Raw genomic sequence first — 27,385 nt, 5'->3', positions numbered from 1 at the left:
TTCATTGATCGTGAGCGCGTACCGCGATATGGGCGTTGTGCGATTAAATAATGCTATTGAAACCGCGGGTGAAACTTTATAAACGTACGCGCTGAAATTTGTTTTAGTATAACACATTCGCACAACGATGTCACTTCTGGAGGCTTTAATAAATGTGTCCGAAAAAGCGGCGAATATAGCGCGCCTGTGCCGACAGGAACAGCATTTGTTTGAATTGCTAGTGGAAGAAAAATCTAGCAGCGAATCAAATCCTCGATTTGTACAAGATTTTAAAACTTTAGCCGATGTACTTATTCAAGAAACAGTAAAATACGATATAGGGCTACAAGTAAGCGAACCCAAAAGCTGAAGTTAATTTTATATACCTACTTTTAAAGTACAGTTTCCAGAACTGAAAGAGAGTATAAAAGGAGAAGAAGACAACGTGTTTTGCAATACAATTGGCGAAAAGATTGTTGTGCAAATCCAACCTGATGTAACTTCCACTGCAAATTTGCTTCAGACCGTTTTGAATGGCGCCGATGTAGCCGCGCGGTTATTAGCTGAAGAAGTGCACAGAAATATTTCACTGAAGGAGATTGATGTTTATTTAGACAACATTCCGAAAGATGTTGCGTTGGATTATGGACAGTTGGGAATCTGGATTGATCCTATAGGTTGGTATACCTACAATCGCTACATTGCCTGTTGCTTTATATTTCGAATGGTTGTGCTTTAGATTCAACGGCGGAATATATTCACGCCAAAGAGGTGGTTGGAGTGTCTGGGATTTGCGTTAATGGATTGAAATGTGTCACAGTACTTATTGGAGTTTTTGATAAACTGACCGGGATTCCAGTGATGGGGGTTGTAAACCAGCCGTTTTTTAAACCTGTTGACAATAGGTAAGTGAGCAGTAATGAATGAATGAATGAATTACGCCAGGTGAGTTTTGATGAGAGTGTACATAGGTACGCGTTTCCTATCATGTCAAAAATCATTGTTCAACCGAAGTGACAAACAATTATGGAACGTTTCTTGTTGCACCAAATTGAATACCTCTGTTGAATGCTTACCTACACGTTTTTAAGAAAAAATGCTTGATTTACCAGTTACTATCTGTTACCTACTAAATTAATTCAGAAACCGCCGTTCCGTTTAGATAAACAGTAAGAGATTCTTTAAAAAGATTTAGGTTCAATTTTCATGGAACTTAATTTAGCGGACTCAAGTCTGGTCACCAGAGACTGAAAGTATTCGTTACTGTTGTTACTTACTGGATTTGCTGTATGAATAGGAGCTCCATCTTGCTAGAAGCATGTTTCATTGTAGGGCTAGAGCTCGGGCTAGAGGTATGTTTTAGGTCCTGCAACTGAATTTCAATATCATATTCCATAAATAAAATGCATACCAGCATATTCGCGATTAGACTTAAGGTTTGGAAATTTGGTCTTATTTTAGTGCAATCTTTGAATTAAACAACGGCATACACACAAAAACGAAAAATGAAAAACATTGACCACTTTGATGTAAATTTGTCCATTCACTAATTGTTGGGGGAGTGGGGGGAGGGGGGCGTGCTAAAAACTGGTATCGTTCTTCTTGAACATTTTTGTCTTATATGCTTCACGTACATTTTTTAAACCATTACCCAGATTATTGTTCGTTTGTACCATTTATCATCAAGATTTTTTCTTATTTTCTGAACATTTTACCATAAATAATATTACAAATGTGAAACTCTACATTAAATTTTGACTGTCATTTGTTAATAGATACGATTTAAGTTGTTCAATAATTACTGCTTTTCTGTGGTCGTGGGAAATTTACATAAGAATTTTTTCTGTGTGGTGTATGTGGTCGGTCTTATATCAAATTTGCTCCATTACTTATATGTTCAAAAAACAATCTATATATACGGAGTTTCCCAACTTGTTTATAATTATGGTTACGTACAATGAAGTAATGTAGGTATAACATTAGCATTTGCGTGATTTGGTTAACCTTGATACTTGCGTCATGTAATTTTTTTGTTAAAAGGCAAGAAATGACCTCAATCAGTAATTAATTTTATTTATAAATAAATAAGCACCAGGGTGAGACTTAATCACAGGCAAAGTATTACAAGAAATAACCCCTAAATCCATGCGAGTTATAACCGAGGTTATAACATTTATATTCAATGCTATTCTGAAAATAAAATACTTCCTAGTCAATGGAAAGTGGCTCAAATAACGATGATCCCGAAGGCGGTGAAGAACTTAAATAGTGTAGAATCGTATAGACCCATAAGTCTCTTTCCGGTGCTATCCAATCTGTTTAAAAAACTACTGCTAAAACGACTAAAGCCAATATTGGAGGAAAAAGAACTTATACCCAACCACCAGTTTGGATTTAGAAGCCCACACAGTACCACAGAACAGGTACATAGAATTATCAACAAAATAAACAACGACCTGGAATCCAATAAATAATAAACTAAAACAAGGACTAAGTACCGTACCATTTCTATGAAATTATTCAATCTTACCTTGAATGCATGTGGTTCCTGGTGAAGCAGGAAGAGAAATTAACAGATTTGTATCCTATTTCTTCCGGGGTACCTCAAGGCAGTGTACTGGGGCCAGTACTTTATACACTCTACACAGCTGACATACCACCACCAACCTAACAACTACAGCTACGTTTGCTAATGATACGGCCATACTAGCATCAGATACTAACCCGGATATTGCATCTTGCAGAATAGCCTGAAATCGATCGAGGATTGGATGAGGAAATGGAAAATCCAAATGTAATTCGATCATTTAGCTGAGAATTGTATAGGTATACGTAGGGGATGAAAAATTTGTAGCTTGCCTGGCTGTCCGGCTGAGATTTCAGCAATTTCACATCACTACGTGAGACTTGTGACATGGGAATTGTCCTGGTTGTGTTCTGGGAGCTAGCTTCTTCGAGGATAAAATGCTCGCCCTGACGTTACCGGCTGATGGAATCGTTTTGGCTTTCTTTGGAACGGGTGCATATTTGGCTGTAATGCGAAAGCGAAATGAAACGGTATACGGATGCAAAGCAAAAGCTGATGATTTAAATGCGGTACGGCCGCAAAAGTAATTTTTTTAATTTTAAACATGTTGAAACTATTAGAGCAATAAACTGAAAACATGTATATTGTATAATTATGACAGATGAACTAAATATTTTTTTATCGTATCATAGTTACAATAAATTGAATAGGTAACTATATTTATTTCAACATTCCCTCCTAAATCTTTAGTTTATCGTTAAAATGTCACCTAATTGATTCTCACTAGTAATGTGTTTCACTGATAAGACTTTCTCTTCAACTTTCTTTTTGAATTTAAATGTCCACCGATTTGTAATGGCTTTTCGGTTTTGTGGTAAATTAACCAAAATCCAAGTGTGGTTTTCTATCAGTAATTGCATTTCTTCCTTCATTGCCGGTTTCCAATATCTACTTTCTGGTGATTGAATTGCCTCTTGATAGGACTTTGGTTCATCCACTTCAGCAGTCATTGTTTCAATTAATCGTTTTGTGCAATGAAGATTTCTTCGATTTCTAAAGTTATATCTTGGTTGATCCTGTCCATCTTCTTCTTCCGATTCTCGCAATTCATTGTCATCAACATCAATATTTTCATGATTCTGTCCATCTTCTTCCGATTCTTGCAATTCATTCTCAGCATCAATATTTTCATTTTCTACCTGCTCTATTTCTTTTTCCCGAACAAATATGTTCTCTCCTGGATATTCTGCTACGTAATTTGGCTTCTCGTCAAGGTTAATGTCAAAGGTGATCATTTTTGATATGCTCTTCTCTTCATTAGAATGGTCCGTACAATTTACTGGTTCAAATACAACATCTCTACTACGAAGTATTTTCCTGGTAGAACTCAACCAAACACGAAAACCATCCATCTCTTCAGAATAGCCAACAAAAATACCTTTTTGACATTTCTGGTCCCACTTCTTTCGTACTTGTTTTGGCTTATGTACAAAACATGTAGTACCAAAAACGTGCAGTTTGTTTAAATGTGAAGACTTGCCCGTGAATATTTCAAGAGGTGATTTACCATTTTCATTACTAGGCCCCGTTCTGTTCAGCAGATAAACAGCTGTGTTGACTGCTTCGGCCCACAATCCTTTAGGTAAATCTTTCGCCGCTAACATTGTTCTTGCAAGTTCGACTACAGTGCGATTAGAGCGTTCTGCACATCCATTCTGCTCGCTGGTATATGGATTTGAAACACTGAGGATTACTCCTTCAGATTTTAACAACGTTGTCACATCTTTGTTGTTAAATTCTCCTCCACCGTCGCAACGCAACATTTTTAGTGGTCTTCCGCACTGATTTTTCACAAAATTCAAGACTTCAGCAATTCCTTTTGTAGTTTCTGATTTTTCCTTAAGAAATTTGATCAATCGGAATTTTGAGTAATCGCATGTAAAGCAGATAAAATATCTCGATCCTCCATACGAAGTGATTTCCATAGGACCACATAAATCAACATTCATGACTTCACCTTCTCGTTGAGCACGTTGTTGTCGTAGTTGAAAAACCTTGCGATGCTGCTTACCTTTTACACATGCTTCACAAAAAAAATCTTGTTTGGTGTACTCGATTCCGTTACGGTTTAACACTTTTTCGACTTGTACTCTGTTTTGATGTCCGAGCATTTCATGCCACTCTTGAATTGATTTCAATTTCGAAGTCACGTTTGTTTCTTTCGTATTACTTAATTGTAATAAATTATTCTCTGGTACTTTCACCTTCATTATCATTGTGAATAACTGGCCAACTCGTCTACCCTTAGCTTTTGTTTTTCCATCACTGACGAAAAAGCACTCCTTTTGATTTGATTTGAACTCGTATCCTTTGTCTAAAGCTGCTGTCATCGAGCATAGATTTCTACGAGCAGCTGGAACAAAGAGAACATTTAACATTCGAAAATCAAAAATTTTACCATCAACAAAAGTTTTAACTTCTACGACGCCTTTTCCCAACGCATCCATCGATGTCTTGTTTCCAATGTGGACCTTGACTGGTGTCTTAAATTGTTCAAAAGATGAGAACCACTCGCCATGATATGTTAGATGATCAGTGGCCCCCGAATCAACAATCCAAAAATCTTCGTCATTTTCCGCATTCAAGACTTCCGTAATGAAAGCGTTTTCTCCAGATTCCTCGTTGTAAAACTTCTGTTTACGATTGGGACAATTTCGTTTTATGTGATTCTTGCCTCCGCAACCATAACAAGTAAACGTTTTCTTTGTAGTTACACCTTTTGTAGTATTCTTTTTATGTGAAATCTGTGATTTGCTCCTATATCGACCAGCTAGTAGTGCTCCTGTACTTTCTTCTGATGCCTCGCTTTGTAGATGTCTTTGTTTTCTTCGCGATTCTTCGGATGTTAGTACATTCACCAGGTTATTAAACGTTTGTTGTTCGTCTGGTCTGGCCCACCATGCCTGCTGTAAGTTATCATAATTATCTGGTAGCGTATCCAGAAGTTTTACTACTAAAGACATGTCATCTTGTTTCACATTCAGTGCATTCAGTTTCAAGATAAGAGTTTCGAACTTTGAAATATGAGTTACCATATCATCTTTCTCATTCATTGTAAAACTAAAGAACTCCGCCTGTACTACATGAGCAGCTTGTTTGGTCTGTTGCTCAAATATACTATGAAGTTTTATCCACATCTGTCTTGCTGTATTGCATGTCACCAGTAATGCCATTATTTTGGGTTCTATTGCTTTGACCAATGCTTGACTAGCAACTCTGTCCGCTTTATCCCAAATCTTCAGGTCTCTAATATATTCTGCTTTCTGCTCGGCAGTAGCTTCCTCATTCAGAGCCTCTGGCATTCTGAGATCTCCATTACATATCTCGTAAGCATTTGTATACGCTCGCAAAACATTCCGAATGGCGAATTTCCATACAGTCCAGTTATCAGTTCCTCTCAATTTTTCTATACTTCCTCCTTGATGCTCCATAGTACTTCAACCGTGTTAACCTTTAAAGCGAACCACGCTCTGCTACCATGTTGAAACTATTAGAGCAATAAACTGAAAACATGTATATTGTATAATTATGACAGATGAACTAAATATTTTTTTATCGTATCATAGTTACAATAAATTGAATAGGTAACTATATTTATTTCAACAAAACAAAGCTCAAAATTTGAGTACTTACGAAGCGTACCTAATTAAACTGTTTTTAATTAATTACTCCTTTCCCCGACTTCGGAAAAACATGGTACCAATGCGAAATTTCACGTTTTCTTAAGAACTTCTTTTGAGATAAGACCCAGCTCAATCGGACGGGTTTCTGTAAGTCATTTAAATGTTGATTCTTAAATATACTTATCCAATTAGTCGGAATGAAATCTCCAATTCGGCAGTCCAGCAATGCCCTTTTTGCTCATTGGAATGTGAGGTTAATCGGCGCAATCGGTTATCACGTTGCTATTTTCCTTAAAGTGCACGATCTTGCCGGATTAAATTTTGGATTTTCGTATACCATGAGAAACTAAAATCGATTAATCCATAATTAAGAAACCTAAAATGTAATAAGATTGATTCTCTCTCTTCTTCCCTGGCAAGAGAGCTTTCGGCGACTGTAAAAGCAATTTATATATTCCTACTGAAACGGTTGCAAAAATGATCGATTGACTACGAAACTCACTTGAGTTCTCAGCGGTAAGTCAAACAAATAAACAAAATGAAAACACACAAAGCTGACTTTTCGTCTCCTAGAGCAAATAAGTAAATTCAGAAACTACTTAGTAACAGAACGTCCAACTTAAAACGCTTCTAGATATCGGGTGTTCAGCAAAGCTGGTCGATTACACAAATATACGGTGTAGTCCTAACTTCGGGTATGAAACTTTAGGGCGGAAAACGGATACTTTGTTACACATGAATTTGAAAATATTCACATATATATTAAAAAAATCAAATTGTTGAATTCATTTACAGATCTCTGTAGTAATATCAAAGAATAATATTACTTCAAATTCAAGGACTGAGGTTGTACGAAATTTATTTAAACTGACCGCTTTTCAACTAAACCTAGCGCATTCTTGATTTGTAATACACAGAGTTACTAGTTCCTTTACTAGCGATTAAAGATTTTAAATATAAAAGGAACCAATCTGGAGGATTCTTGTTATCTATACTGCATTCATTATAAGAAGGTAGTAGATGGCGCTGTGTTTGAAGATAAGCACACACAGGAAAAATATAAAACGGCCCCAAATTATTGTAAAATAGAAATATCCAGCACTACAAACAGAAATAAATCTTTGACATTAACAGCTAATGACACTTCAACAGTTTAGGTGGCAACAGAAACGACCAGCTTGCAAAATTCGCTACTCGTTTTATGTTTCAGCGTAATACTGACCCGTGTTTTAACCAATCGCACTGAAAGTCAAAGTTTCGCTATGCTTTCTACCGCTACCTTCTTAAAATGAATACAGTATAGTAATAAATTCCATGAAAAATTAGGTCGAAACATGAAACAATCTGATTTTTTTTCGACTTTTCAAACCGGTTAAAGTCAGTGACCGAATATTTAAAAGTTCTCCCTTACTATTTCACTGATAAAAATCTAAGTTTGCAACACCCTTAAAGTAAACGGTATTGTTTTGAATACAAATGGTTACCTTAAAATTAATTATATAATAATGGAGATATCCCTTGGTCGTTCAAAGTCGAAGTACTTACTGATTGATCCAACTTTTGAAAATAAAGTCGTACAACTTCATAGGTCTCGTATAATGAGAGCACTTTTGACTAAGCAGTTCGAGTTACGATCGCTTAAAATTACATGATCCGATGGTAAGTAATGTCAATGTCGTTTAAAAATATTATTTGTGCACAATTGGCCGCTTCAGACCTGCGAAGAATGGCAACATGAAATATCGTCCAACGCGAATTTTAATAGACAATATAATACCATACCACCCTGCGGTAATTTACAGGTGGTTGACTCAAATTCGCTCACGGTTCTACGCACATTGTCTGACGGTTCTCTCACAATAACCAACTTTCCAATACTTTACTTTTTTTTAAATCTCGTGACGCAAACCTTTTTCGCCAATTAACTAATTGTACACAATTAATCAGATTCATTGATGGCCATAAGTGGCATAAGTCAACGCAACATGGAGTAATTTCTCGCTTACTCAGAAAATCTCATACGACGCGACGCAGCAACTTCGATAACTCCGACTGTAAAGTAACGAAAAACCTGTAATCTGAACAAATCACGCCATGTCCCACGACTAACTGTTGTATTAAGTTTTCAAACGCATTAAACAGTCAAAAATGGGATTGGGCAAATATGTTAGGTTGCGCAGGCGCAATTTCTATTTTATTTGTCTGCATAGTTGCCTGAGGTTTAAGGAATATTTATTTGCTAACACAGAAAACTGGATGTTCTTTGTAACAAGAATTATAAAAGAAACTCTTTTTTGGAGGTTTGGGCAGTTTTCGGGCTATAACTTTTTGGGCCGTTAGGCTACGTAGCCGAAAAACAATAGCGACCTTTCTTATATCCTGAAGAACATGTGTATCAATTTTCAAAGCGATTGGACGTTTCTACACAAAGTTATTGTGCTCATGGGCAGACAGATTTGGATTTGGATCTCTAAAATCAATGATAAAATACGTGTTACATTTTTTCTGTTTCTTAAGATTCGTGCGTTCGTGTTTGTGAAGGAGACAAGGAGATCGATCGATACGAGTGTGTATTGAAATAGAATTCGTTTCTTTACTTTCATTTATATTGTTAGGGTATGTAACTATTAGAAAGACCACCGTAGATTTCACAAAACGCCAAAGAATCGCTTCTGTGCATCTTGGGTCTACCGTCTACCCATTTTTATTGTGTTAGCTCGGAACTTACTAGTAGAATAACTAAAGAAAACAATCTTGTTTTTAACTTCCTTGGTAAAGACATTTTTATCTCAGTCGCCAATTATAATTTCAGGGCCGTAGCCCGACTGTATAATCAGGGCAGGCTTGCAAAAATTCAGGACAGGCGGCCTATTCCTGAACTATGACAAAAGAAGCATATACAGTGATGTTCATTAAAAAGTAGACATAGGGATCTACGTGTATTGTTTTCCTTTGGTTTATGCATATGTCTACTTTTCAATGACAAAAATCGCCTAATTTTATGCATCCAAAATAACTTAAATTTACTGGGTTTATTTTCACAAGCATTTTTTTTGTATTTTGCCATAACCACTCGGCTTGCCTAAATTAACAAAAAATTCAAATTTTAGGAATATGCATGTGGTTGAAATTATCTTGATACTTTCTACCGCGAATATTTATTGTCCTGGCATCATACTTAAATCATTACTTTCTTATTTAGTTTGTTTTTAATTGCTAAAAATGTTAATTCAAAAGTGCAAAATAAGCGAACGAAATTTAAATTTGCGAAACGCTTCACTATTGGACGAATGAAAGTGACGTCAAATGCCACGCGATCGCATTTATTGTGTCAATATTCAAGTATTGTCAAATTACGGTTTGGGTAGATTGGGCTGGATATTGTCATTTTACTCAACGAAATCAAGTGTATTATATGTAAAAAGATCCGCTGAATCCGAAAATCATAGTCCCCCTAGCCGAAAACTCCTGGAATATATTGTTATGTATAAACACAAACCGAAGAAAAAATGGCAAAATGTCGTTTCTTTTCGCATTTGACTTCAATTATCTCGTTAACTATTGCTCTAAGGGAAAAAATGAAGAGAAATGAATTTGTTTAGAATTGAATTTTCTATAAGATACGGTTGGTATTAAACGTTCGTTTTCAAATGTTATTGTTTTTTATGGAAAAATATAAAAAAGCAATCCCGAAGATTATCATTTGGTTATTACTAAGTAAAATTCATCCGATCTTTTTGAAAATCTGTATCCACTTCTTTTGATAACAAAACAATATGACAAACCCGATCACCGTAGATTTGATAGTTATTGCATAATTAAATAAACAAATTTACAAAACGATACTTGGTCTTTTAAACTGGGTGACTCCCAGAGCGTTCAAAATTTTTTTTACAGATGGTGGAATCCTAAGACAACCATTTCCAAAAATTGTCCCGATGATTCTTGCAAATTGATGGACTGTAGAACTTTTTTAGTTAACTAACAAATTGAATAACTCCCGAAATATAACAAGGAAGGTAACTCTATAATAGGCCCTTGGCGTTCTGATTAATAAAAATCATACATTTTGGTAAAATAGAAGCATTAAAAAGCTCACCCTTTAAAGAATCGTTCGATGCGGCCCGATTTGCAAAATCATTTTTTGTTGTGTCGAAAACAAGTCCGAAGTCAAAAGCTGATTTCTCGTGAACTCGGATTTGGACGTATTTTTTTAATGTAGGTGTTTCCGAGAGCTTTCCATTCGCCTACTATAGATTTACATTTCTTATGGTATATTGGAAATTATTCCATTTGTTAACTAAGAACATTCATCGGATTTTGAAACAAAATTGCATAGTCCGTCGATTTGCAAGAATCAACGGCACAATTGTTGAAAAAGGTTGTTTTAGGGTTCACTAACTGTAAAAAAATTGAGAACCCTCTGGGGAGTCGTCCTTTTGGAACTGCAAAATACACTTTATCGGGAATATTTCTAATAGTGTTTTTGCACTTTGGTACAAGACAATACCTATAAAATGGTTTTTTAGCTTTTTCCATGGTCTGAATAGCGATTACAACTAAAAATCTGTTTCAATAACTTAAAAGTACTGGTCGTGGCTTGTGACGTCATCCAAGGCCCGCTGAAAATGTGGCGACGCCCTCGTCCCTTTGAGATGTTGATACATCGTAATAGCATATCGATACACATTGTAGCGTTGCAGTTTTAAAAAACATGTTATACATAGATATGTTTGTTTAATTGATAACCGCAACATCGTCAATAGTAATATTTTTCTGTGTTGTGTTATTATATATTTTTAGCAGACTCGTAAATTACAATGGGAAATTCTGAATCTGGCTAGGGCAGGCTTAAAATTTTTTAGGGCAAGCCGAGGGGCAGGCGTACTCCTGACTACGGCCCTGTATAATTTGCAGAATAACGAACAGATGTCGACACGGCCCAATGAAGCAATGCTTCTGTATATTTATTACCACGCCAGTCTCGTCTGAAAAACAGCTCAAGAGATTAATTGGTTAGCAAATATACTCGAGTAGAGAGGGTGGGTCTTAAACCATTCCAAAAATCCAAACTTAGAATCTCCGTAAACTCGTATATACTACATCGAAGAAGGGCCGGTGTTTGTTCTGGACCCAGTGCGCCTAGTACTTCTTGACAGAAGTCCAGGCACTTATACTGGATCACCCTTTAGCCACAATCGGCCGCCAAATAGGTTATACTCCAAACAAATAATAACATCATATACGGTGGTCGGTGAATGGTAGTACCCATAGATTTCCAACAAAGTCGCCGCCCCCGCATTAAATAATCCTGACAATAATCGCATTTCCCTAAAATGCCAAACAGTTATCTTTTAACATTGTTCACCACAAGAGCGCACGATAGCGTATTTTTTTTCAATTTGTTTAAATAAATATAGGATTTGAAAACCAATTTAGAAAGGAAGCTATACTTTCACCTCATTACACAACCGACCAATTTACTTAATTATGTTGAAAAGTCGGTTTTTAATTGTTAAAAATCTGTTTTTTTGATAAATAATGGTAACAGTGTATGTGATCGGAAACGGAGATAAACTAAACTTTGAAATCGCTCCTTTTTAACTATTTATTCATTATTTTCGAGATAATTTGGTATGTGGTTTGGTAATATTCTGTGCTCATTGCATTTCAGTTTATTATTTTTACTTAAAAATGGTAAAATGGTCTTTACCGGTTGTCAGTTTCGAACAAAAATTTAGTTTTCATTTTTGATTATGTATAGTAAACAGCAGGCCCTCTTTAACTTTTTAAAATCCATCTCATGTGGCCTTGGGTATCTCATGTGTAAGATTATTTTACACCGAAAGTAAGTATAGTCGATAAAAAAGAAGGACATTCAACTACCGACTTTACACCATATGAGTTATAAACGTTGACCGATGCGTAGAAGTAAAACTAGGTACAAGTGTTACGCATCATTAACAAGAGTGTGAGAAGCAAATGAATTAGAAGCCAAAGTACTGCAAAAGCTAGCAGCACAAATACACAATTTAATTAATTATTGATTCCATATAATTGACTGCTCCCAGTTAGTATTGAAGTTATTGCTCAGAATTTTATATGGAATAATACAGGGTGTTTTTTTGGGAGCTTTAGTTAAAAGTTTCTGGGAAAGTAAAATAGGTAGGTTTTTGAAAATTTGTACTTAGGAGTTACTCTGAAGGCCGAATCGATGTAAAATATTTTCAAAATGGCCGCACTTCCGGAAACACCGGAAGTAGATAGTAACTTCGTTATTTTAAATGGCAACCCCTATTTTTTATTGCATTTTTGGATTCTACGTGAAATTTCAGTTCTTTTGATACCCATATGTCGATATCTGCCATTTATGGTTTTTAAGTTATTTTGACTTTAAGAAAAAAAATGGCGGATGCAGATGGTACCTTGATAATTGATTACTTGAAAAAGGTTATAGTCATGGCAACCCATTTTTATCAGTGCATAGAGAATGAATAGGGCTTTCTTTTAGTGCACTTAAAAAAAAGTTAAGTTGCGTACGACCGCCCCTATGGATATCCAACTTTATGAAACTTCAAAAACTAAAAACTCAGTTTTTTTAAATGGAATGACCATGTTCTTACTACTCCATGAGATAGAGAATCGAAATGGGCATATTTTGACAATACATGTTCCTATAGCTATCTTTAACAGTTTCTGACTTATTCCCATTTTATTGAATTGACACTATTTTTTTCGGATTTTCTTTTTAGTAGTCGGCCATGATTCTATAACAATTGAATTTTAAACAAATCTAGTGACACTAATCCATCACCCACTGTTATAGGTTAACATAAGTTTTTCAAAAATCGAAAAATGACTCGCAGTGGTTTCACCTATTTTGGAATTTAATTGTTATTTATGGTGAAATGGGCAGAATCGCGGCGCGTGCTTTCCTTACATTCATTCGAAAACTGGAACGAAATTGTATGAATTTTGGAAATTTTGTACCCCTAATGCACTACAAACCGTTGAAGCATAAGTGATACAAAGCTCTACAAGAGAATATTTAAGAAAATGAATTGAATTGCAAATGCAAGATTAACAAATTAAATTCAATGCAAAATATAAAAAAACTTCGTTGAAACATTTTTGGTATGGAATTGTTGCTAGAACAGATATCGCATTACCTTTCTGAATTTCCAGACTTATAAGTTGTTTAAGAAATTCAGTTGAACGACTCTGTTTAGATTTTTCAAAAATTTTCCGTCCTATATCCTTAATAAATGAGTTATTTATTAATGAATTATTTAAACTAGAACTAGAATCAATGGTATTAAAGAATCCATTCCTTGATTTGTTTAAAATTCGATTGTTATAAAATCATGGCCAACTACTAAAAAGAAAATGCGAAAAAAATGGCATCAATTCCGAGATCAATTCAATGAAATGGGAATAAATCAGAAACTGTTAAAGATAGCTATAGGAACATGTAATATCAAAATATGCCAATTTCGATTCTCTATCTCATGCAATATTAAGAACATGGTCATTCCATTTAAAAAAACTGAGTTTATAGACTTTGAAGTTTCTTAAATTTGGATCTCCATAGGTGCGGTTGTACGCAACTTAACTTTGTTTTAAGTACAGTAAAAGAAAGCCCTATTCATTCTCTATGCACTGATAAAAATGGGTTGCCATGACTATAACCTTTTTCAAGTAATCAATTATCAAGGTACCATCTGCATCCGCCATTTTTTTTCTTAAAGTCAAAATAACTTAAAAACCATAAATGGCAGATATCGACATATGGGTATCAAAAGAACTGAAATTTCACGTAGAATCCAAAAATGCAATAAAAAATAGGGGTTGCCATTTAAAATAACGAAGTTACTATCTACTTCCGGTGTTTCCGGAAATGCGGCCATTTTGAAAATATTTTACATCGATTCGGCCTTCAGAGTAACCCCTAAGTACAAATTTTCAAAAACCTACCTATTTTACTTTTCCAGAAACTTTTAACTAAAGCTCCCAAAAAAACACCCTGTATACGTATATGTAGGGTCTTTATTTCACAAGGGACTCCATTAGCTCTTAACATTAGTTATTGAAGATTTTGCCGGGAATTTTGTTCAAAATGATACAACTGAATAGGTACCGAACATGGTTCGAGATCGTATTTGGAGTGTAGCTTTTTGACCCAATAGTCTACGTTGCTGAAAAACAATAGCGACCATATGCACCAATTTCCAAGGCGATCGGATATTTCTAAACAAAGTTATCGTTTACACGAACTGGCAGACAGACGGACAGACAAACAGTAATACAAAATTATAAACGATCTCAAGACTCAAGAACTTTCTTATTTATGGAGATATTTCTATGACACTTTAACCAAAGTTGCGCTTTTAGTGTAAGCAAACGTATCGCATATTGTAAACATCAGATTAATGCGCACATGCGCCGGATGCGCAATATCAACTGTTATTTATCGAGATATCTTTTTGAAATGTTAATCACATATGCTTTTGTTAAAGGCAAACATAACTGACAGTGCAAAAATTAGATGTGCGCATGCGCAGTCTGTGCCAACTTCTTTATTTACCAAGATATTTCTTTGAAATTTTAACCATAGATGCTTCTAGTAAAGAAAAACATATCGCATGTAGTAAAAATCGAAAACTACAAATGTCATTAGGAAAAGCAAACATATCGCACATAGTAAAAATCAAATCCACGCATGCGCAGTTTGCAAAATGCCAACTTTTTTACTTATGAAAATCTCTCTCTCATACCTGTGCTTATACGCGAACTGCGCAACGCCAACTTTTTTGTTTAAATAATAAATAATAATAATATATTTGTGCTAAAAATACAGTACTGTATTTACACTTGTCATATTTAAAAATAAAACAAATTAAAATTAACATCACAGCTTGGAGGACAAAAATTCATCGATCGAATAAAAGCTACCAGTTAGCAGGATCTTTTTAACATCAATTCTGAATTTATTTAAAGAGGCAGTCCTTAGCGTGTCAGGTAGATGATTAAACAATTTGGGACCGTGATAGTTGGTTGAATTCCTACTCCTGTTGAGTCTTAAGCGTTTTATGTTGATGTCTTTGGGGGACCTTGGCGGGTGTCGTGTGCATGAATGTCATTTTGAGTCGTATATACATGTACGTTGTTTTTCACTTCGAGGAGGGTGTGATAAATATAAATACAAGGTAAAGTTAAGTATACAATGTTCCTTAAACTTATGTCGTACGTCTTCAGTATACCGAACACCTGTAATTTTATGGAGATATTTATTTAAACCATATATGCCTCTATAGTATGGAAAATCACAGCGCACAGAGCTATAGCCTTTTGGGAAGTACATGGAAAATGCGCTGAAATTACTCGCCTTAAGGCGAAAACCTTTTTACTTGTTTATATTTGTTTGCTTTGTTCGCAACCTACTTTAATACTAGACAAGTGCGGCCAGTAAAGTGACAAGTGCCAGGAAACGTAGTCTGTTCTGCCTCTGTCATGGAAACCAAAATTTCCTGACAGAAAGTAGGCATGAAAATGAAGGTTTTAGGCTTATATCATATAGTACATGGACTGCTAATTGTAACTAAAATATGGTCAAGGACATCGCCTGGGTATGTGAGTTTCAGGGTAAACGAGTCTGTCCGAAGTTGTCCGATGAGACACGATTTGAGACTGTCAACCTATAAATTAACAAACGTCAATTAATTAATCGCCTAGATATCCCCAAAAAAAAACTTATTCTTATTTGTGGACGTATAGCAAATAATGAAGAGCATTTAAAGCTTCCCGTACTACGCGGTTACTATAAAGCTGCTCTTTAAGCGATCCTACTGGTGTTTACACGACTTTAGTTTACCCTGAGATTCACATACCCACGACTACAGTGCCCTCTATCCGTGACCATCCATTTTGTATTGAAAGCATAGCGAATAGCAGTCCATGTACCTACTATATGGTCTAAGGTTTCAGGACGACCGACTACATCGGTCACACTTTTTTCTTACGCAGGACAATCACATTTTTACTGTTATTAATTGTCTACCCATTATACCCAATTGTTAATTTATTAATGTTCAGTTCGCTTACCATTCCTTCATGCATAAGCTTTGTTTGCTGTTTGTCGACAAACTTTGGTCACGTTTTCTAAAGTGATGTCGGTTTCCCTCAGCAGTCACTCTTGCAGTTCACGATCTTGGATTTCTATAATAGTATTATTTTTCCTCTTGTTTTATCTTTATCCTTTGTCAGACTTTCCTCTTGCTTGTCAACTTTTAGCTAACTTTCGGTTTCGGTAAGAAAAGCATTAAAGTACTCACGTTCCGCTTGATTAAAATTAAAGAATCGATATTTATTAAACACTTGATTCTTTCTAGAAACACAGTAATCTTCAAAACGCGGCATTACTGTCTTTTAGTGTGTTTTTTTTCTACCTTTGGTATTGCATTGGGGTAAAAAATGACCCCGACCATTTTTTTTGACAGAAATACTCGTTTTAAAGCACTAGGAATCCGAATCAAACAAAATTTCGGTGATGTGGGTGTATCTGTCGGTCTGTCTGTCTGCACTTTCATTTCCGGCTAAACGGCTAAACAGATTATAACCAAATTTAGTATCTACACATACTCTTAGACATAAAAGTGGCAAAAAACTAATTGTTGTGTAAAATGTGTATGTAGGTTTAATTTAATTTTAATTTATTTATTTATGTGCCCAACAGATAATAATCCAACAATTACAGGGCAAAATGCACAAATGTGCCTAAGCATAACAATAACAACCCCAATACATAACAAAAAACAAAAAAAAACAAAATACATTAATAAAGGTAAGCATAATATATATAGGTACAGCAAATTCTGTGTAGTGTGGCATGTATCCTTACAATGATGAATGTGCTCATATCACACTTATCACCTATCACACTTAGGTTAACCATTAATGTAACAAAAATCTTCTAGGTGGTCAAGCCGTAAACAAATGAGAAGCTGCATTTTGTTTTGACGCTAAGCTATCGCTACTATGGCATACATTAGACCAAAAGCTGACCTGGAAAGCTCACATAAAAGCAAAACGCCAACAATCTAAAAGCAATAAAGATGTCTTGGCTAATTGGGAGAAAATCGCAACTGACCTTGAATAACAAACTATTACTGTATAAAGTCATCCTAAAACCCATATGGACATACGGAATTGAGCTATGGGGTTGCAGCAAACCCTCAAATACCAAAATGCTTCAGGCATTTCAATCCAAGATTCTGCGATCAATAGCTAATGCAGAATGGTTCGTCAGCAACCAGACCCTGCACAATGACTTTGGAATCCCATATGTCAACGAAGTAATCAGATCCACAGCCAGAAATAGTCGTGACCGCACCTTACACCATAACAATCGATTAATAGCTAACCTCTATCACCATCAGCTAGTGAACAGAAGATTAAAAAGACAATGGCCCGAAGATCTGACTGAATAATCATGGTGACCCATCAATGGATGGTGCCCAACTCAAGCCACCTGCAAAAATATCATCCTCTTTACTTATTACTCTGTAGTTTATTTGAGTAGATTGTAAATTTGCAATTAAAAATAAAAAAAAAAAAAAAAAAGACTTACATTTGCTACTTTCGGAACCTCTTAAAAGTTACTGTTTGTTCCACCCGGAGAATTAACATAATGTTCATGCAATCTATACTTTCTCAAATTTGAAAATTGGAACAATAAGCGACGTTTTTGCGCTCCATGCCCGTTCGTGGTTCATAATGTTGAATCACAGATTTAAATATTTAAATCTGTGGTTGAATGAACAGCCTCAGTAGTTTCCAAATTTTGAAAAATTGCATACGGTAAAATACTGATTTTTGAGGTCTTCACAATTGGAATTAACTAGAAATAATTCAGGTTTGAGACTTTGAGTGTCCTTTCACTGGTTTTACCAGGCTGTTACTATCTCGTGTTTCAGGAAAATCATAAACCCAAATCATAAAATTAGATCTGCGCATGTCGGCAGCGCTAAGGAATAACAAGTTAAAAAGTAATCGTAAACGATTTACATAAAGCGCATTTCCACTTGCATTCATTTCCCATTTGTAAGATGCAGCTTCTGTTAAAATCGTAAAAATCCGCCCACAAATATGAAAGATAGCGTTGCACATGGGCAATCCATTGTTGACGTGCTACTTCAATTTCAGTTTATGCGAAGAATTTTATTTCAATGCTTTTCTAAATAAGAAAGTTGGAACTGCGCATGCACAAACCTAAATTTTAAAACTAATGTTAGATTTTCCTTTGTTCCAAGCGCCTAAGTATCAAATTTCACTTAAATAGTTCCATAGATGAAAAAGTTGGCACTGCGCATGCGCAAAATAAAATTTTGAAACTGGCGCTAGATTTTCCTTTAGCCCAAGTGCCTATGTATCAAATTTCGTTTAAATTCTTCCATAAATAAAAAAGTTGGCACTGCGCATGCGCAAAACCAAATTTTGAAATTGGCGTTTGATTTTTCTTTATCCCAAGTGCCTATGTATCAAATTTCGTTTAAATTCTTCCATAAATAAAAAAGTTGGCACTGCGCATGCGCAAAACCAAATTTTGAAAATGGCGTTTGATTTTCCTTTATTCCAAGTGCCTATGTATCAAATTTCGTTTAAATTCTTCCATAAATAAAAAAGTTGGCACTGCGCATGCGCAAAACTAAATTTTGAAATTGGCGTTTGATTTTCCTTTATTCGAAGTGCTTATGTATCAAATTTCGTTTAAATTCTTCCATAAATAAAAAAGTTGGCACTGCGCATGCGCAAAACCAAATTTTGAAATTGGCGTTTGATTTTCCTTTAGCCCAAGTGCCTATGTATCAAATTTCGTTTAAATTCTTCCATAAATAAAAAAGTTGGCACTGCGCATGCGCAAAACCAAATTTTAAAATTGGCGTTTGATTTTCCTTTATTCCAAGTGCCTATGTATCAAATTTCATTCAAATACTTTTATAAGTAAAAAAGTTTGCAATTCGGCTTATAAATGGTCGAGGTGCGAAAAGGGCACTGTGAATTTTGAATCGATTCGATTCAACTCTTGGCATTGCGTATTATATGGCTAAATCTATGCCCATATTGAATTTTATGCAATTCAGTTCATAACTAACGGAGATGTAAAAGCGATCGAACATTTCTAAACAAAGTTATCGTTCACACGGACAGATAGATGGACAGACAGATAGCAATGCAAAATTATAAACGATCTCTAGGATCGTTAATAAACGGCAAAAGTGTAAAATTATGGAACATGTAAAAAAAACGGTTTTTTGTTTTTTTTACAATAACTTTTTTTGTAAGCGGTACAGAAAAAATTCCTTCCTTGGTACAAGACTCGACACCATAACGAAATAACAAATAGCGAAAAAAGTAGAACAATAGCTCTTAAGATAAAAAACTAGTAGCGTCGCAAAGTTAGCGGACGGACGGACGGACGGACGGACAAAGTGGCCACAATAGCGCTTTTTTTTTTTGTGGAAATGCGCTAAAAATAAACATTCTGCACATACAATCTGCAGAACAGACAAATCCCTATAATAAATATATACGTATATATGTATAATAAATCACTATAGAAATCCCCACTATAGCTTAGGTCCAAAAATGTCATAAAATTTGGTTTGGATCCTTTCTCATACGTAATTAGGTATCCTCTCCCTTGTTTGTCTCTCATTTGTAACTTATTCCTATTATCAATCTCTCACTTTCATAGGAATTTCATGGTCACTTGGTGACTTTGTTCTTCATATCACTTATGGTCGTCCCGTGAAAACGATTACTTAGGTACATTATCCAAAGGGCTTATTTTCTAATATCAGGGATATTATCACGTTCTAGGAAAGGTCGTAGGTATATATTTTAATTTTCCAATTCAGGAAGTCGAATTTTTCTTACACCTATAAATAGTATATTATATTTAAAGCAAGATTCGCGGCAAGATTTAAAGGTCCTTGTTTTTTTAACCAGGGATACTATTTGAAAGAAGTAAATCAATTACCGTCTTTTTTTTATTGTTCAAAGCTAGAACGAGTATCCAGTGTACCTACTACTCGCATTTTATAATTTTACAGTTTCAGTGTTCTTATTTTGATTGTCACGTTATTGTATCGGTTTGTAACAGTTTTTAAGGGGGGAGATGCAATACGTAGAATTCAGAACGTTTAAAAGATTCATTGATTTTTTTTAGGACCCTACATAACTTCATCAGACACAGACCCAGACACTAATCGTTACTTGATTTTAATCCGTGCGATTAGTTAACCAGACTAGACCTGAGTTCTCACAAGAAACACCGACCATAATAATAATAATAATAATAATTGATTTATTCTGCAGGGTAGGTACACAATGAAATTACATATTTTACGTAAAATAAATAACAATAAGTAACACTATATCTATATATAATCATCAAGGCTGCCACATAGTGAAACATGTAAAGTATGCAAACTTCACGCGTTCAAAAACATAGTGCGTCACATTCGCAAATTTAAAATAAATAGAAATTGGTTGTATCTTTCATGACTACTGCCCTTCTTTTTAACTGTTCAAATACCTCCAGAACGAAGTGTCATAGATGGGTACTCTCAAGGGGATGGTCTGGACGAGACATTTACTGGCGGTGTGAAACCTTAAGTATGAATATTTCGACAATAGAGTGCCGGAGGAAGTGATTAAAGTACTATTCCTTCCTTCCTAAATACTAGTAATTTAATTGACTACATTTTAACAATACATAAGCGATAAATTTGAATTGAAACTAGTTGTGGTTGTGGTAAAGTAACTGTTTGATAAAGAGTTTCCTATTATACTCGTACATTTTAAATAAGCTTTATTAATTTACGGTAGCATTAGATATCATAATCAAAGTGGGCAGACAATACTATTCATATTCTTGAGATAACACTTAATTACCAATCCAATTAAGATGAGGATATTGGGTTGCCACTGTTACCGGTACGATTGCATGGCATTGTGGAAATGTAGAATTTATCATTCCGATGTTTTGTGGTGGACGTGTCACGTGGGTCAGAGAGAGATTCATACATAGTTCATAATGCGTCTTCATTCCATCCTTATTACTTACCTAATATACCTACCTACTTTTTCCTGAATACTATAGGTGATACTTTTTCAGCTCCTTCATTTGTGACCCTTTAGTAGGTCTATAAATTGGTCTACACAGCATAATATTTAGTAGCCTATTTATCGCACTGGGTTGTTCTTTTTTCCCAACAAAATTAGTCAAAAAACGTGCTCGACATTACGGTATTGCAGGCGATTCCGTACCCGTACGTGTTCGACATCGTCCAGGACTGGAGTTCCGATCACCTTCCCATCGTCATGACCCTTCACACGAAGCCGTCCGTCACCATACCCCCGAACACCAGGAAGATTACCAATTGGAAGAAGTTTAACGAACATCTCCAGAGAAGCATACCATCCGGGAACCCCGACATCCGCACCCCGGCTGACCTAGACGAGAAAGTGCAGATACTGACGACCAAACTTCAACAGGCGCTGGCCGCGGCCACCAAACAAGTCCCGGCCAAGAAGGCGAATCAGCTCCCTCAGTATCTCAAGGAGGAGATTAGAGAGAAAAGGAGACTCGTTCGGCGATGGCAACTCACCCGAGACCCCGACATAAAGAGACAGGTCAATGCCAAACAAGCCGCCCTTCAAAGTACCATCCAGGACTTCAACAACAAATCTTGGAACGAACACGTCGAGGAAACCATGACCCGATGCGGAAACGTCTTCCAAATCGGTCGTGCGCTTACCTCCAGGAAACCGCCGGCGTATCCCAACGGTCACCGCTACGACGCAAAGGAAAAGGCAGAGCTCTTCGCCGAAACCCTTCGAGTGAACTTCACCCCGTTCTCCGTCGAAGACGAAGAACACAATAGACAAGTGGAAGAAGAGCTCGAAAGAATCCTCGCGGCCCGCGTGGAAAACGAACTTGCGTTCGTACCTCCGACGGAAGTCCGCACCATCATCCTCAAACAAAGTCCTCGAAAAGCGGCCGGAGCCAACGGCATAACATATAGAGCCCTACAGAACATCACACGCCCAATTTTCGCCTACATCACGAGAGTGTTTAACGCCGCGATAGCGTTAGGACACTTCCCAACAAGCTGGAAGAAGGCGATTGTGATAATGCTACCGAAGCCCGGGAAAGATCTAGCCGAACCCCAGAGCTATCGACTCATATCTCTCCTACCAGCCCTGGGGAAGATTTTCGAGAGAATACTGCTGGCGAAATTGCAACCAAACATAAGGCCCGAACAGTTCGGGTTTCGCAGAGAACAAATCATCCGCTTGGTAGACGCCGTCGCCGAAGCCTACAACAGAGGTCAAGTCACAGTGGCCGCGTCGTTCGATAACGAAAAGGCATTCGACAAAGTGTGGACGGCAGGCCTGCTCGTCAAGATGCATCGAACCCAAAACATACATGCCTCATTCACCCGGCTTCTCCACAGCTACCTTTCGAACCTAACCTTCCGGGTCAAAATAGAAGACCAGCTGTCGGAAGAGTGCCACAAGGAGGATGCCTATCGCCAGCACTGTTCAACATGTACGTGAAAACGACATCCCCACACAATATGTGTAACGCAACCACTGCGCGCAGCGCCGGCGGTCCCCGTAATTTGACTGCTCCCTAATACGATATTGCGGTGTATGCCACACATGCCTACGTGTATTGTGTGTTGCCAACTTTTTGACGCAAAATGGCGGCCGAACTCCTATTGCCGCCACTGTCTCTATAAAGTCACTGTACCTGTTACCTCATCATACCATCTCCAAACTCGATTTGTAACCGCATGCATATTACGTTTCCGATGGGTACACACTCCCACTTTAGCCAACGAGTCTAAGAGAAGTAGTAAAGGTGTTAACCATTTTGGTTCTTTCGCCAAAGGACGGAGGGCAAGATCCAGATTATACCCTCTTCTATCATCACCAGCGCTGGCGCCAAGAACGAAGGTACACCTGGTCAAGAGCTACGTTCGCCCCGTGCTGACATCTGCCTCTGCAGGCTGGAAGGCGTATGTCTCGAAATCCAACTCCACCGCACTGGAAGCGGTACAATCCATCGCGCTGCGCACGATAACCAGAGCCCCAAACTTCGTCTCCAACACCACCATCAGGTAGGACCTGCAAATAGACACCCTCGCAGAACAAACTCGATCGCTGGCCGAAAAAATCTATCAAAGGATGGACAACTCCGACCTCCAACACATAAGAGACATCGCTCCCGTGGCTGGAACACAGGAGCAAAAGAAGAAGCGGCCAAGGAGGGTGCTGCAAGAAGAGTAAACACGAGCGTCCATTCCAGTTTAACCAACCGCGGGCGGTGACTGGAAAACGAAAAATCACCTAACGCAAGACCCCTAACCCACGACCCCTAACACACATTCTCCCGATCCTCACCCAAAGGATCTGCAAAGCAACACACACTAAAAGACGCAAGCAGTAAAAGCTTAATAGCTAGGACTGCTCGCCAAACGAATTGAGCGTTTGATACTTTGGAACCGGTAGGGAACAGACGGATTCAACCCGTTCTACTAGCTCTAAATTAATTATTTACAATGACTCGGACTTTGACCTTAGCGTTAACACTCGTTATTTCTATACAGTTTTTTACCCTACTTTACATTATTTACATACGGTGAGCGCAATTCTATTTACGCCGCGATGATTACTGATGTTTAATTTCCTTTCTGCTTCATAGCGGCTATATTTAAACTGTAGGTATATTCGGCTACAATGAACTGAAATAAACAATTTTCCTTTAAATGCATTGTCATTCCGTCACATCATTCGTACTTGGGAGTCATGATTACATTTAGACTGGATATTTCTATTATTTTCTATTCTATGAACTTTAATTAACCTGTACAAAAATACTGTTACAACTTTATAAAATTTGTCTTTTACCGTTTCTAAGATTACATAATCATTGTAAGAATATTGCTTTACGGCGAACCTGATTTTTAAAATCCTTTAATAATTGTTCTATATTCCATTATACCTATCTAGGTACCAGAGCAGATGAGCAGATCATAGACAAATAACCAGCAAATAACATTATTTTCGGGATTATTTTTATTTAAAAAAAAGGGTTGTATAGATATTTAAATTAAGTTAAGAATTCTAGAATACTCAGAATGTTATGCATTATCACAGATTTAGTAAATCTGTGATATTATCACAGGTATTATGAATTTACGTTGAGACTGTTCCGTGAATAAATCAAGGTCAACTTTTAAAATCCGAGAAACTATTAGGTAAAAAGTGGGTAATTTTTAATCACCTTCAAAATTTAAAAAAATCACAGATTTCGCAATCCTTGCAACCATCGGAGACATTGGAAATGATAACAGTATGACCTATAAAGCCATAAAAAACCCTTATTCACACGGAATAATCTTGCCCCACTCGCTCGCAAGCTCGCTCGTGTCGCAAACTTACTTTCTGAATAATAAGCGGCGTAACATGCTTGTAACACTATCACGGGCGATGTGCGAGAATTTTAAATTCGAATTAACAAAACCCCTGCGCACTGTTAAGTAAGTACCGTATCGACAGTATCCGCGACGTTTCCTGAATCTACCGATTGCAGTCGAGTACGGTACAATCAACACTAGACGCGACACCACTTGTCTTCTTTTCTACTCCGCAAACTTGGTAAATTCATACCCATACAAAACATAAGCATTTCCAATGCTAAAATAGTTTAAAATACGTCTTCTGAGTGCCACCACGAAGCTATTATTAACGATTTTCGAGATCGTTTATAATTTTGTATTGCTGTCTGTATGTCCGTGTGCACGATAACTTTTTTTTAGAAAAGTCCGATTGCTTTGAAAATTATTACACAATATGTTCTTAAGGATATAAGAGAGGTCACTATTGCGCTACGTAGAATATCGGGCCAAAAAGTTAGATCCCGAGGATCGTTCGGTACTCAGTTTTATCCGAATTTTAGGCTAATTTTTCGAAAGAAAAAAAACCCTCTTATGTGATGGTTTTGTCCGTCTGTCTGTCCATCTGTTCCACGTCTAACTCGAGAACGAAAAGACACAGCGATCGATTTCTATTTTTATTCAACGATCAGCGCCATTGAATGAGAGCCGGATTAAAATTCTGGTTTCCCAATACGAGCTGAGTGGCAAAAAATTCCCTTACTGGAAATTGTATGCGATTCTTCGTACCTATCTTGTTGATATTGTTTTTGAATATAAGTTCATATAAACATGACTTCATTTTTTCGTCAAATATTAACAAATCTAATTTTTCCAGATGGAGTGGACGTTGTTACTGGGGTCTGACAACACCATCTATAACCGTATCATCATTGACAGTCAACCACAGTATTGACAACCAGTCAAATGTGATTTGTATTAGTACCAGCGAAGATGGAAACATCAAACGAAAACTGCAGGGCGCGGGATTTAATCTAATTGAAGCCGCTGGAGCTGGTTATAAAATACTAACAGTTATAACACGGCAGGCGGCCGCGTATGTATTGTCAAAAAATACAACGTTTAAATGGGATACTTGCGGCCCTCAAGCGATTCTTAAGTCAATTGGTGGCAATATTGTTCAATATAATGCTGTTAATGGGAATCATTGCAAACCCATAGAATACCCTACACATTCTGGCAACGGCGACGTCAACAAAATTAAACTTTATTGCAATGATGGTGGAATAATTGCATTTTACAACGAAGAGGTTCTCACAAAAATTATGGATGCTTTATGTAACTGAGATGGATACTTAACGATGGTCGTACTTCCACACTATCTACCTATTGGTACTTAGGGAACTTATTGAATTTGTTATATGTAATATTAAAGTTATTTAAGGTTAAATTGTATTTTTATATACAGTTGCAGTCACATCAGCTTAATGGATGCACACATTGCAAAGGTTGTTGTGTTGCTTTGTAAAGTTAAAACCAAACTATCAACTACCAAATCATGTCTAAATCAATATCTTATGGCCGTATGCACCGACAAATTTAAGCGAGGCAACCTTAGACCATGGACTGCTAATTGTAACTAAAATATGGTCAAGTACTTCGCCTGGGTATGTGAGTTTCAGGGTAAACGAGTCTGTCCGAAGTTGTCCGATTAGACAACGATTTGAGACTGTTAACCTATAAATTAACAAACGTCAATTAATTAATTGCCCAGATATGGCAAAAAAGCAAACCTATTCTTATTAGTGAATGTATAGAAGATAATCGGGAGTATTTAAAGCTTCCCGTACCACGCGGTTACCATAAAAGCTACTCTACGCGATCCGAGTGGTGTTCATACGACTTTAGTTTACCCTGAGAATCACATACCTACAACTACAGTGTCTTCTATCCGTGACCACCAATACCATGGTGACCACCCATTTTGCATTGAAAGCATAGGGCTAATAGCAGTCCATGTACTATATGGTCTAAGGAGGCAACGCTTAAACTAAGCCTCACTTAAATTTGCCGATACATACGGCCATCAGGGACCCAAACAACTAGCAGCCCCCTGCTTCATTTTATACTTACACACAGGGTATGTCTACCTGAAACGTATCTGATTAATGCGATCTATTACTACTTACCCCTTAAATTGACACCACGGTGATATCACCGCGTGGTTGTCACGTAATGCCATACTTCTGCAATTCGTCACAAGTGGAGATTAGCAAAGCATATAGATAGTTTTTCTAACCCACTGGCCTTCAGAAGATCGTGTTACAATTAGTGTGAGTCGAGAAGGGGAAGTTAGCTCAAATTAGCATGTAGGGAATAACTTTCAATTTCCAAACGAAATACAACATATCGGTTCAGTTTTGATACTTCGCTTCATCTGTTTCTTTCTCATCTCGTGTCTACCGTCGGATGGTGCGTAAACAATACGAGAAGGTGGTCCTCTAATTAAAGTTTCTCCTATTTAGTATGCGGGTTTGTGCACATGCATTTTTTCGCTTTAAATTACTGGTATCCGATGCCGGAGCAAAGCCATGCCATGTCCAATATCTCAATGTACCTAATATTTATTAGGTTTCTTACACTTTGCCTTGATTTCTCCCTTAAAATTGACTGAAATATTCACATTTAAATTAGAACAAAACATTTGCTTAAGTCAGCTAATAAAACAA

The 27,385-nt window shown here is 36.8% G+C and overlaps 1 protein-coding gene across 2 annotated transcripts; it reads left to right on the top strand.

Moving 5' to 3' along the window:
* On the top strand, positions 1-26,106 carry LOC116163408 (inositol polyphosphate 1-phosphatase). Of its 2 annotated transcripts, none has more exons than XM_031477315.1 (4): positions 1-328; positions 383-656; positions 719-884; positions 25,534-26,106. In XM_031477315.1, exons 1-4 carry the CDS (start codon positions 128-130, stop codon positions 26,000-26,002), a joined length of 1,110 nt encoding a protein of 369 aa, XP_031333175.1. In that variant the 5' UTR covers positions 1-127; the 3' UTR covers positions 26,003-26,106. The 2 variants fall into 2 exon arrangements, with proteins under 2 accessions (XP_031333175.1, XP_031333176.1); XM_031477316.1 differs by lacking the exon at positions 25,534-26,106 and adding an exon at positions 17,163-17,747.
* Positions 26,107-27,385: the final 1,279 nt, after the last annotated feature.

This window comes from Photinus pyralis, unplaced genomic scaffold (genome assembly GCF_008802855.1).
Source record: "Photinus pyralis isolate 1611_PpyrPB1 unplaced genomic scaffold, Ppyr1.3 Ppyr1.4_LG2, whole genome shotgun sequence".
Lineage (NCBI taxonomy): Eukaryota > Metazoa > Arthropoda > Insecta > Coleoptera > Lampyridae > Photinus > Photinus pyralis.
The sequence above is the reverse complement of the archived record's forward strand: the minus strand, read 5'-3'. Positions and strand labels throughout refer to the sequence as shown.

What these genes read in the sequence shown, in the direction of transcription:
- LOC116163408 (XM_031477315.1), top strand. Translation starts at nt 128, where the DNA reads ATGTCACTTCTGGAGGCTTTAATAAATGTGTCCGAAAAAGCGGCGAAT. An exon ending in AATCTGGATTGATCCTATAG is followed by an intron (nt 657 to 718) that starts GTTGGTATACCT and finishes GTTGTGCTTTAG; the next exon opens with ATTCAACGGCGGAATATATT. An exon ending in TTTAAACCTGTTGACAATAG is followed by an intron (nt 885 to 25,533) that starts GTAAGTGAGCAG and finishes TAATTTTTCCAG; the next exon opens with ATGGAGTGGACGTTGTTACT.